This window comes from Fundulus heteroclitus, chromosome 1 (assembly GCF_011125445.2).
Source record: "Fundulus heteroclitus isolate FHET01 chromosome 1, MU-UCD_Fhet_4.1, whole genome shotgun sequence".
NCBI lineage: Eukaryota > Metazoa > Chordata > Actinopteri > Cyprinodontiformes > Fundulidae > Fundulus > Fundulus heteroclitus.
This window is the reverse complement of record NC_046361.1, coordinates 39369428-39382652: the sequence shown is the minus strand read 5'-3', so window position 1 is coordinate 39382652 and position 13225 is coordinate 39369428. Positions and strand designations below refer to the sequence as shown.

Here is a 13225-nt window from a genome sequence, read left to right as displayed (position 1 = left end):
GGGTCAATGTGAGCTTCTGTGCTTTCTGTGTCTCTGCTCTGTCTTCTCTAAGCACCAGTGGGTGGAGGCAGATGAGCGTTCACACTGAGCCTGGTTCTGGTTCTGCTGGAGGTTCTCCTCCCTGTTAAAGGGGAGTTTTCCTCTCCACTGTCGCTTCATGCATGCTCAGTATGAGGGATTGCTGCAAAGCCATCAACAATGCAGACGACTGTCCACTGTGGCTCTACGCTCTTTCAGGAGGAGTGAATGCTGCTTGGAGAGACTTGATGCAACCTGCTGGGTTTCCTTAGAGAGGAAACTTTCTCACCAACCTGGAGGATCTGATGGAAGCTGACTTTGGAAAGAGCCTTGAGATGACATGTTTCATGAATTGGCGCAATATAAACAAAATTGAATTCAATTAAGAGAAAGAGAATTACACCTCAGAAGACGTCTAACATTTTATTTTTGCTCTCTGTGCAACGTGATTATTTACAAAAAACACATCAAAATTGTCTATTTCTCCCTTTATTAGCTCTGACTAATGTTGTAAAGTACTGAAATATCTGTCCAACTTCAAAATTGAAAATACTTTCTTCAGCCTTAAAAAGCATAGCTAACTATTTTTCAAAATTACTAATATCACGTAACCCAAGGCAGATTTTTTTTTATTGGATATTTTGTGGTCAGTCTTTGTTACATTAAACTGTTAAATTAGACCATAGTTTGCACAGCTAGGTTTGTACATGGTCTATTCCTGCCAAATAAAATCGAACAAATGTGTAAAATCAGAATCGGCAGGTCACACATTAAGAAAAAGAAGATTGTAAAGTAAAAGTCTGAGTGGTGCATTGTTTCATAAGCTTAATATCGTCTGCATATAGTACAATACAGAGATCTAGTGTATGTTTATATTGAGCTCCTCTGTTGCATCATAATATTTGTTTTTTTATAGCAAAACAAGTCCTGAACAAGCTGAAATATTCTTAGAGCACGTATAACCATCAATTAACATAACAATACAGACGTGATAAGAAGCAATATGAAGGTGGGCAAAAGCCAAATCTGTTTGCTTTTTAAGGGACGTTTGACTCCAAAATACAGTTTTAACTATTAAGCAAAACCTTGGTGAAGAGATGTCAAAGGAGGCAAAACACACATGAAGTTAAACCTGTTTGTTCAATAGAGAAACAGATTTACTTGATGATCTGGTAGTTAAAAAAGAAGAAGCTACTGTTGTGATGTACAGCCAGAAAGTGGTTCTTACACCCTTTCCTGGAAGCAAAAAGAATCGAGAACTCATAGGACTACTCCTGTAAACCAGAGAAACAAAGCATCCCTCTGCAATATTTATAAATTGGATAAAAGATATTTATAAATTAGATCAAATTAACATTTTAGCTCTAGTTGCATCTGTCGGACGACCACGCCGGCACGTCTTAAATGGTCTGCAGTGCTAAATGTAGGAGATGCCACTAAAGAGACCAAAGATCAAATATTGAAGGAAAATTTAAAGGAAGTGAATCAAAATTTGAGGTTGCAAAGTCCTGCAGTAGTGAGAGACATGCAGCGGGAAAATAGACCAATATATCAGTCTTTTAACGTCCACATCTAGTGTCAGTGTAAAAGAAATTTAATCCAAAAAGTCTTGATAATGTGCTGATAACAAACAACCTTATTTGGAAAAATAAAAACGCCTCAACTGTGATTGTGGAAAAACCATAAAAGGTATGGAAATACCAATCCTATCAGGTAAAGTCTTGCTCTCTAAGATTAATTTAAACTTTTGATGGTATTTCTACTGTTTGGTTGTAATATGGGGTTCAGAGAGGGCAGGGTTTTGACACCCATGTTGTTATGTATGTATGTAGGCATATATATATATATATATATATATATATATATATATATATATATATATATATATATATGCCTACATATATATAAGTATATACAAGTATATAAGTATGTATAAATGTTTATATATATGTTTATATAGATCACTATGTATGTAAATAAGACAACATATGTCCATTCCTATTTCTTTTTGTATTTGTTTTTGTATCCTTTTTATTCCATTGTATATATGAAGACTCACTGTATATAACTGAATGCACCTTTCCTACTCTGTATGAACCGATGTGACAAGTGAATTTCTCCATTGTGAGATCAATAAAGCCTATCTTATCTTATCTTATCTTAAAATGCTACCGTTGTTTAAGAGGAAACCCTTAAAGCCATAGCGCACATTGGGAGGAATTGCTGAATCGTAAGGGGCTTTTTTAAATGTCCCTGGAAGAGCAGCAAACAGAAAATCACGATGGAAATGACAGAATGAGCAGAATGCATTAAACTGTAGCACGCTAGCAGCCTAAATGAACTAACTTCTTGCCATTTCCCAAAGGTCAACCCTCTCAGAAGAAGCTCTCTGCTTTTACTCTATGACCAATGTGACCTAAATGAAAACGCTTTAACGTTCCTGTTGCATTAAACTCGGAAGAGACGCTGATGAGCCTTTTTATGACAGGTTTGATAAGATCAGTGTCCTAAAAATAAATGATCAAACCCACCCAGACCAGCAGCTGTGTCATGACCACGTCTCCCAGCTGGCAGGCGGCGTGCAGCGCGGTGCGGGGGGGCGACGGCGTGGCGGCCAGCTGGGCGTTGACCTGCTCCTTGGTGCTGTGGGCCAGAAGAAGCAGCAGCCGGGGCAGATCCCTGTCGGTCACCGCGGACAGAAGCGATGCCGGCATGCTGTCCTCTGAGTTGGGCTGCAGAGGAGCCACGAAGGCACGCTGCTCATACTTAGCTCGGATCCACGACTCTCTTTCCTCCCTGGTGACGCAGAAACAGCACAGAACCAGACAGAATCAGGCGTAAGGATGAATCCATGTTAGAATGTATGGAAGGCCTCGGATAATAGGCTATTTAAGATGATTTATTTGAGACTCCGTATGACAGTAAGGTTTAAGATGTACTCAGTTTTAACCAGGGCTTTGAACCGATTTTTTCCCCCAATCGGTTCGTTCCAAACAGAATAGGAATTATAACGTTTCCGGTTATGAGTTGCACCAATAAATTGACGTTCCCGAACCGGTTAGAACAAAAAAATACTGTTCCTGTCAGCTATTTAATGCTATAGAATTATGTCACATCTTTCTCATCCAGCTTAAACCAGCTATTGATATTGTGTTTGGAATGAGCATTTTACTTAACGATTGATCGTAATTTACCTTTTATTTAAGATGTGTAGCTCTAGTGGAGACACCGCTCTCTCTCCATTCAGTCAGCGAATGTGTGATGTGATGTCACACAGGAAGTGAACCTCAGCCGTCATGGTAACGTGCGCAGGAAAATAATTTTTATTTATTTTTTTAGTTAATTAGGCAACGAAAACTTTGAGGAACGAAATAAAACTGGTATTAACCGGTTACCATTATTTTTAAATAAGTGTTCCAGTTCCAGAACATAAAAAACAATAACGTTTCCGGTTTCATTTCTGTTCCCTGTAAAATACAAAAGGTTCCCGGTTTTCGTTTTCGTTCCTTGAACCGGTTCAAAGCCCTGGTTTTAAGGTTTTCCAGCTCCTTTACTCACAAAGACGACAACAGATGCAGGAACATTTTAATAATGCTAAATTATCCATCTATCCATCCAATGTCTATATTCACCTGTCCTTCCAGGTAGGTACACCCTGGACAGGTCGCCTGCACCAACCCCCAGAGATAAGACCGCCTGGCAGCAATCAGAGCAGGGTAGGACCCCCAGAACCCTAAACATAGGCACCAGCACCCCGGGGGAAGCCGGAACCCGGGGGGGGGGGCAAAGGTAGGGGTGCACATTACCCTCCCACCGGTGGGCTAGCTCCTGAGACGTCAACTGGGAGGAATGCCCACCAGGGCCCAGCACAACCCCAGGGGCTCACTGCCACCCTGACACACACCCAGGGGCTATAGGCCCCCCAGACGGGAGCCCACCACTGTGAAATGGGGCCTGAGGACCCACATGAACAACCCCACACCAAGTGGGGGCTGTCGCCTCCTTGTTGCATCCCTTTTCTGATTAATTTATGTCCTATAGTCTAAAATGGGACATGCTCTACATGCTGTAACTGCTTTAACTCTTCTTGGAAGGCTTTCCACAAGGTGTAGGAGTGTTTTCATGGAAACTTGTGACCTCTCTGTGAGAAGTGCATCTGTGAGTTCAACCACTGACGTTGGACAGGAAGGCCTGGGCCGCATTTTTCCACTCTAATTCATCCCAAAGAAATGCTGACAGGTTTAGGTCAGAACTCTGTTCTAGCAGACCGACTCGCCCATTTAAGGCTTCATGGATTTTTATTTGTACACTGCAGCCATGTTGGCAGAAGGAAGGGACCATCCCCGAATTGTTTCTATACATATGGGAGCGTAAAGGTTTAAAAAAAATGTCTTGGTATGCTCCTGAATAGCGCTACTCTATATTAACCAAACTTTACAGTCGACACAATGCTTTGATCCAAAAAATATTCTCCTGGAAACGGCCACAGCGGTTATACATAAACACTGGATGTAAGGTTTGGGTGCAGAGGGTCAGACATGGAAACTCCTTTCATGAAACTCTCTACATACTGTTAGTCTGAAGCAACATTAAGTTTACAGCTGCTGACTCTGCAGAAGGTTTGCAACCTATGCAGAATTCAGTGTGGGTCAGGAAAAGCTGTTCGCAGCATGTTTAGGACTTACACATGCTAAAAAAACGTTTAGCTATTTGGTTTTAGAAAGTTTATGCATAGCTCTCAACTCTCACGCATTGACTGTGTGACACACGCATTTCACTAACTTCACACGCTCACACGCAACACATGGCATTTCACACGCAAACATGGAATTTCTCACACAAAACTCCACCTTCTGCTGAGCTGTTTCGGCTTCTTTCACAACTTGTGGCCATCCGTAATTCCTGCTGCAGTTCTTTTTAACAGAGCAGCAGGAAGAGTGATCAGAGTTATGAATAATTTTAGTCTTAACCAGTGGTGAAAGTGAGCCGGTGTGCATGCCTGCCGAGATATGCATCCCCTGTCGCGGGAGCGCGCCTCGCTCTGTACAAATGAATATCGACGGAAAACGAATTAAAATACGACCAACGGAGCGACTTGTTCTTATTTCAATTATATAAAAACGTTTAAATGTACTTCTAGTGTAAAAAATACTGTGTGTATTTGGCAGATTCGTTTACAAAAGTACGGGTGTTATAAACAACATTAAATCCAAAGTTTTTATCCGAGGTACGGCTGATTTATTTCTTGTGGTCTCTTGTCATTCACACACAACAATAAACCGTGAGAGCCGACGTGAGTTTTGAAACTGCAAAGCTTTTTCTTAAGCGGAAGATCAAATGTGCAGACACAGCGTTCATAGACCAGTGTGATGCATCCGGAGCGTCAGAAAGCTATGGTGCATTCAGGAGCATGGGACATTTCAAACTTACAAGGAAAGAGGCATAAAACGGAATAGAACTTAACTCAATAATCTATTTATCCAGAAACAGTGTGGGCTTTCTTACAATACTGAATGCTCTATAATTGTATTTCTGTTATGTTTTGATTCTGCACATCTGCTATCTTTTTATTCTGAAAAATCTATAATATTACAGCAGCAAATTATCAAAGTTTTTCAAAGCCTGTTTAAAAGCTCCAAATGGGGCTTCAGATCATAGAGCGACAATTGCGCTGTCATTGTTTTACAGGGCAGAATTTGCATTTGCTGACCCTTGTCCTTTAATTACAGATGGATATACAGGAATACAGTCATACAAGTGTCAACTCCTCTGAGATAGCAGGGGATGCGTTTTTTGGCAATGGGGCTGCCAAAAAACGCATCCCCCTATGTTTTTAATCTAAAAATTGTCCTACATACCTGAAATTCACACTAGTAGTTCAGAACACATGTGTAAACACGTAGAAAATGTTACATCAACTACAAGTGTATATTTCTATGAAACAGCAGGGGATGCGATTTTTTGGCAACGGGCTGGTTATAAACTGTAACAGTCTAGAAGTGCATTGAGCTGAAAAGAGGGAGACATCAGCAGCTGGATGGTGCGTAAAGACGCAGCGTGAACCTCTGTGTGCTTCAGTGTTGCTGCTGAGGGGAAAATGTTGACCATAAAGACTTAATGAAACTCAGCCTGATTCACCAATCAGGTTATAGATCTACAATGATAAACAAACCCATAGATTAATGTGTAACAGTGTAATAATTCGGTGAATAACTTAAAACTACTTAATTTTATTCAGTATTATTTGAACAATTGTGTGTTTTTTATGTTTTAATCAATTAACTGAACAATAAGGTATTAATACGTCTCTTTCTCGTTTTAACAAATGTAATACATGTCTACTTCAATGTCTGGTGGGATAAAAATGAGATGGAGTTGAGACTCCACCGGCTCTTCCAGGGTCCGGTTAGCCCCGCCCCCAAAATTAGCATAATCTCACTCTTAACTTTTGATAAAAGTTGAGAGGTCTGTTTATGTACCAAACTGAATCACTAAATCACAGTGGGTCATAGGGAGGTGCTGGTTTGGTTAAGCGCACCGTGTTGCATTCGGCGTGGGTTTGGTCCGGCCCTGGGTGCAGCTCTCCCACACGCTGTTGGCCATGTGGTTTCCGATGGCGGCCAGAACCTGCGTGAGCTCCCCCGGCCAGTCGTCCAGGTCCAGAGAGCGAACGCGAGACAGATGAGTGCCCAGGTTCCGGTGGATCCCCGAGCACTCGATGCAGATGAGGGCCCCCAAGTTTAGACTGGCCCAGGTGGGATCTGCGGGGCAGTGAGAGGAGAGCGTGGTTGCAGCACAGAGGCAGTGAGACAAACTGGAAGTGATTCAGGCTACGGATGGTGCATTAAATCTGGATTATTAGGCACGGTGAAAGCTGAACTTACTCGACGCTTCGCAGTCCACACACAGATTGTTGCCTTTGGTGTTTCGGATGGCCTGCAGCGCCACTGCCTCGCTCTGACTGCTCCTCCGTGCCTGCCCATGCAAAATGCAACCATTCATGTCACACTTAAAGGTGCACAGCCACGTTATTCTTTTTTATTTATTTATACGTCAGTAGCTCACTCTGGTTGCATACAAAGTTTTTATGAAAGATTATCACGTCCTGCTGGTGTATTGGTTGTTATTTTGGTGTCTTATGCTTTGTTGTTGCTCAATAAAGCCTTTCGGGCTTATTTATGGTTTTAATGGAAGTACGTACTGCACAGCAGGGGTTAAAATAAAGAAGTGGCTAACGGCTATTAGCATCTCCCAGCGGAACAATGAAGAAAGGTCCAAGGTCCAGAGGGGAAAAAAAGCGCAAAAAATATGATTCTAAGAGGGAAAAGCCTGGGATGTCTCTGGGAATCCATCTGAACGTTGGTGTTCACTGAAGCAGACGCTAAACCTGCCGAGGCTCAGATGTGACGCAGAGTTGACTGACGTGAGTAAATGTTCTGATATGAGGCTTTTAAAGTTGCTGTAGATCGGTTTATTTAATTAATAACAGTTGGTCTTCAATCACACCGAGCTGCTGCTTTACTGTAAGGCATTTCAAAGGGTCAGGCTCAGTCCGCCATTATTTACAAGTTATTTATTAATTAAGCAAACCGGCATTATGATAGTTCTGCGATGCTGTCACTAGATGGCGCCACGTCCGTTTATATCTGTTCATCGCGCCCGAAAGGGGATTATTTTTCGGCTCAAAAAAGACCATCAAAACACTATCAAGATGGAAGCTTGGTGTATATAACCTTATTTTATCATGATCAAATGGTCTTTTTTATAAGCATATTACGTGGCTATATACCTTTAAAGCTATAGTTGGTAATCCTGGTCAGAAACACTTTTTGTTATACTGGGTAAAATGGGTAAAAATCCTAACCAGTCCCTGCCCTTCACACCGAATGGCAGGGACTGCTTAGGATTGGTCAGAGTTTTGTCATCCTCCTCTGTCCCTCCTGGGGGGGGGGGGGGGGGGGGGGGGATCTCTTTTTCTATTGGTTGTCCCACATGTCAATCATTCTGACGCGCTCACCTAACGCCAGTGATCAAAGACGCAGTTTTCCGCAGGCCGGCTGTACTCTTCTAGTGTTTATGTTAGCTTAGCAGTTAGCTTAGCAGTTAGCTTAGCGGTTAGCCGATCACTGTAGCTCCGCTGCTCTCACCGTAGACTTTGAAAATGAATGAGAGTCGCAAGAAGCGAACGCTGTTCATGTTTATGAGAAGAAGAGGATTTGTGAGATTTTTAAGACGTGATCCCCTTGAGGGGCAGAGGAGCAGCTAAGGCGACGTTGAGTATGCGTAGTTACTCAAAAAAGGGACTCTCCGACCTTAGCTTTAATCTTCGGTTGATTATAAATCTTTGCTTTTCAAGTCGCCATCGATTTTACAACCTACCGTGAGAACCAATTTCACCAAACTATGGCTAAAAACACGGACTTACCTTATTCCTGCCGCTCTCACAGGACTGCAGGCTTGCCAGGATCTGGCTCTCTATGGCCGTCACCCACAAGTCCCTCTCCTCCAGGCTCTGAGCCTCAAAGTGCCACGTTTGGCCGGTGAAGGAAACGATGATGAAGTCTGCATTCTCTTCATCTGCAAGCGGAAGAAATTAGACCATTGTCAAACTGCACGAGTTCGACATATTTATGAGCTGTTGAGCGTTTTTCAAAGACAAACACAAAACGGCACGATGCATAAGTTTGAGATGAAACCAACAACATGTCGGGGTTACTTGAATGAAAACAGGTCCAATGAACACATGCTTGGGATGGTTAAAATGCAATGACTCTGCACCCTCATGTGTTACCTGTCTTATTAATGTTTCTCAAGCTACCAAAGCTCTTTAATTTCCACATTTTGCGTTTGGCTGCAGAGCGATAGAGATACGCACAGGAGAAGGAAAAAGAGAAACAGAGAGACGGACAACAAGCTGTCAAGAGATCTTCAAAGAGCAACAGGGATGTTTGATCGTCCATTTTTAGACTGAAGCGACAGTAAAACAATAGCCTCTGCAGAGAGCATGAAGCAGAAGATTCACCAAATGTTTGGATGATTTCCCAATAAAAGCAACATTACCCTCAGCTTGACCAACAGCTGCATCCCCTTTCTGATTCATGCTCTTCTTCCTCCGGTTCTTCTTCCTGTCACTCATGGGAGACGCTTGGCCCGGATCCTTTCCGGCGGTCCCTTCAAGGCCATCTAACATAAAAAAGAAAAAAGAAAGAGACATTGATAACTCAAGAAAACATTGTTTGCAGTGGCAGCAGAGGTTCAGGGTTTAATTAGACGTGTTAGACTTGCCAACGCTTTGTGCTTTAGCGGATAGTGTGGAAGGGCAGCGCTGAAGACCTCTCTCGCCCCCTTGAGGAGACAACGCACCGGGCCGGTCGTCGGCGACGGACAGAGTGGAGGGACACAACTGGGGAACTGGCAACCAGAGAGAAGGAGAAGAGTTTACAGACAGCAGACCTTCTGCTTATCATGTTACCAAACCAGCAGCTTTCTCTGATCGTCCCCTCCTGAGAAATGACACATAAGACGAGTGAGAACGGCACGTTTCCCCGTTGAAAGTACCGCTGACTCAGCACTTCTGTGTTTAGCTCTGCTTCTTTCCTGGACATTTGGAGTTAATGAGGAGCTTATCTGCTGATTTGGAGAGCTAACTGATCTGATGTGCATCAACCCTCCAGACCACTCGGTTCTGCTGGCCAACTCTGCAGAACCAGAACCAGAACCAAGCAGCATTTAGTTCCTATGCTCTACTGATCTGGAACAAACCTCATCATCAGTAAAAGTAAGTATTTATTTCTTGAAATGAGTGTATTTGCCCTTGATTCTAGCAGGTAAATAAGATTTTTGCACCTAAAATACAAACAATTCATCTCCATCATCTTATTTCAAGTGGAGTATATATAATTATCTTATTTTACACTGCAAAAACAGAACTAAAAATGAGTACAATTTTCTTAAAAAGAGTGTATCTGTCCTTGATTTGAGCAGGTAAATAAGATAATCTGACAGTGGAATAAGATTTTTGCACTTCAAATAGGAGCAACTCATCTCCATCATCTTATTTCAAGTGTGGTTTGTCTAATTATCTTATTTTAGGGGTCAAAATACTCATTCCATTGGCAGATAATGTTATTTACCTGCTCAAATCTAGGGAAAAAAACACACATTTTAAGAACATTTTCCTTATTTTTAGATCTGCTTTTGCAGTGTATGGGTGAAAATACTCATTCCATTGGCAGATAATCGTATTTACTTGCTCAAATCAAGAACAAATACGCTAATTTAGAGACACATTTACTTACTTTTAGTTTCCTTTGTTGCTGAAAGCCTGAGTTCCTTTAAATCAAGATTAAAAAGACGTTTGTTTAGGATTGCCTTCCACTGTTCTAGTTAAACTGTTTTACTGAAACATCATTAGTTTAAGTTTGTAGTCCAACTGTTTTAAAATTTGCTTTTAGTTTCTATTTCCCCGTGTTTTATTTTGTTTATATTTTTCTGCATTTTTTTTCCAACTTGCTTTTATTCTGTTTTTATTTTCCTATATTTTAATCATGTAAAGCACACTATTCACTGCAAAAAGGGAACTAAAAGTAAGTGAAATATTCTTGAAATCCGTGTATTTTCCCTTGATTTGAGCAGATAAATAAGATTATTTGCCAATGGAATAAGACTTTTGCACTAAAAATTGGAAAAATATATCTCCATTGTCTTATTTCAAGTGCAGGATATCTAATTATCTTATTTTAAAGATGAATTATTCCCATTTTAAGTTCAAAAATCCTATTCCATTGACAAATAGTCTTATTTAGCTCCTCAAATCAAGGAAAAATATACTAATTTCAAGAAAGTTTTTACTTACTTTTAGTTCCCTTTGTTGCTGAAAGCCTGAGTTCCTTTAAATCAAGATTAAAAAGACATTTGTTTAGGATCGCCTTCGACCGTTCTAGTAAAACTGTTTTACTGAAACATCATTAGTTTAAGTTTGTAGTCCAACTGTTTTTAATGTTTGATTTTAGTGTCTATTTCCCCGTGTTTTGTTTTGTTTATATTTTTCTGCATTTTTTTCCAACTTGCTTTTATTCTGTTTTTATTTTCCTATATTTTAATCATGTAAAGCACACTATTCACTGCAAAAAGGGAACTAAAAGTAAGTGAAATTTTCTTGAAATCAGTGTATTTTCCCTTGATTTGAGCAGGTAAATAAGACTTTGCCAATGGAATAAGATTTTTGCACTAAAAATTGGAACAATATATCTCCATTGTATTATTTAAAGTGCAGGATATCTAATTATATTATTTTAAAGATTAATTGTTCCCATTTTAAGTGTAGAAATCCTATAAAAAGTGTAAAAAACAGTCTTATTTAGCTCCTCAAATCAAGGAAAAATATACTAATTTCAAGAATTTTTTTACTTACTTTTAGTTCCCTTTTTGCAGCGTTGTCCTTGTACTGAAATGTAAATGATTCACTGCAAAAACGGATCTAAAAATAAGCAAAATGTTATTAAACATAGTGTTTTTGTCCTTGATCTGAGCAGGTAAATATGACCATTTGCCAATGGAATGAGTATTTTGACCCCTAAATTAGGATAATTAGACATCCTGCACTTGAAATAAGATGATGGAGATGAATTGTTCCTATTTTAAGTGCAAAAATCTTATTCTATTGGCAGATCATCTTATTTACCTGCTCAAATCAAGGACCGACACACTAATTTTAAGAAAATTTTACTTATTTTTAGTTCCGTTTGCAGTGTTGCCTTTCAGAAAACCTCTGCGCCGGCAGAGTCGGCAGGCGTACCTGTGCTGGCCCCATCAGCTGCCGCCGGCTCCTTGCTGAGCCCGTTGACTCCAGGTAAAGCAGCCGGAGGTACAGGTGAGGGCCCCGCAGGTGCGACGGCTCTCGGCGGACGTTTCCCAGGGACCTTAACCGTCACGCGGAGCAGGTCGATCTCCTTTCCATGGATATTCTGTGTGTAGTCCTGCAGTGGAGGAGGATGTGGAACACCTTTACCTCTGAGAGACGCGTCCAGGTTTATGTGAAATAAGGCTCGGATGACACTAGAGAGCGTTATTTTACATTCCTATATTCCACATTTAACCCTCCTGAAGACGTGGACACTTTGAGACTTTTTTATTTTCAAGTTTACAGGTTCTGTATCTTTGGTTATATAAAAATCTCTTTTAAAGAAACTAGAGTTCAGTTCAGATTGTTCACAGGTAAGAAAGATATGATATTTTTTGTTGTACCATTAAAAATGGAAAATAAATTATATATTTTTTTCTTTAATCTATTCTACAATAAGCTAAACATCCAATATTTTTGTAAAGAAGAAGATTTTTTACTTTTTAAGGAAGGGATGGAAGGAAGCAAGGAAGGAAAGAGGAAAGTAAGGGAGGACAGAAGAAAAAAAAGGAGTATAGAAGATAGGGAGTGAAGAAGGAAGGAAGGAAGGAAGGAAGGAAGGAAGGAAGGAAGGAAGGAAGGAAGGAAGGAAGGAAGGAAGGAAGGAGAAGGAAGGAAGGAAGGAAGGAAGGAAGGAAGGATGGAAAGGAAGGAGGAGGAAGAAGGAGGAAGAAGGAAGAAAAGGAGATAGAAGATAGGGAGTGAGGAGGAAGAGGAAGGAAGGAGGAAGGAAGGGAGGAAGAAGAAAGAAAAGGAGTAGAGAAAGAAAAAAAGGAGTATAGAAGAAGGGAGTGAGGAAGGAAGGAAGGAAGGAAGGAAGGAAGGAAGGAAGGAAGGAGGAAAGGAAGGGAGGACAGAAGAAAGAAAAGGAGTATAGAAGATAGGGAGTGAGGAAGGAAGGAAGGAAGGAAGGAAGGAAGGAAGGAAGGAAGGAAGGAAGGAAGGAAGGAAGGAAGGAAGGAAGGAAGGAAGGAAGGAAGGAAGGAAGGAAGGAAGGAAGGAAGGAAGGAAGGAGGAAGGAAGGAAGGAAGGAAGGACAGACACTAAAAGGTAGTTAGATATATAGAAAAGCAATAAAGTCTTGAAAAACAGATATTTTTCCAGACTTTTTTCTTTTTTTTTTTCCATCCAGATCTGGAAAATATTAAAATCATATTTTTCCAGACAGTGAAGGAACCCTGAACCATAAAACTCTGTGGCTCTACGTGTCAGAATCTCTCAGTGGGTTCCCCAGATTTCTGCAGATAACATTTCAGTTTGAAGCAGCTTTTTATATGTTTTGGAAATTTGCTTATATTTTTCTCT

General features: G+C 40.7%; 1 protein-coding gene across 4 annotated transcripts in view; it reads right to left on the bottom strand.

The window, feature by feature from the left end:
• agap2 (ArfGAP with GTPase domain, ankyrin repeat and PH domain 2) overlaps nucleotides 1-13225 on the bottom strand; it is a 50938-nt gene that overhangs the window by 1641 nt on the left and 36072 nt on the right. For 3 of the 4 annotated variants that reach the window (XM_036142733.1, XM_036142714.1, XM_036142724.1), the window contains 8 exons: nucleotides 11816-11996; nucleotides 9304-9429; nucleotides 9079-9201; nucleotides 8810-8869; nucleotides 8444-8595; nucleotides 6903-6993; nucleotides 6557-6779; nucleotides 2550-2814 (listed from right to left, as the gene is read on the bottom strand). In XM_036142733.1, the coding sequence (XP_035998626.1) occupies nucleotides 2550-2814; nucleotides 6557-6779; nucleotides 6903-6993; nucleotides 8444-8595; nucleotides 8810-8869; nucleotides 9079-9201; nucleotides 9304-9429; nucleotides 11816-11996 (1221 nt within the window). The remainder of the gene's footprint in view (nucleotides 1-2549; nucleotides 2815-6556; nucleotides 6780-6902; nucleotides 6994-8443; nucleotides 8596-8809; nucleotides 8870-9078; nucleotides 9202-9303; nucleotides 9430-11815; nucleotides 11997-13225) is intronic. The other variant, XM_036142717.1, reaches the window with a different exon arrangement.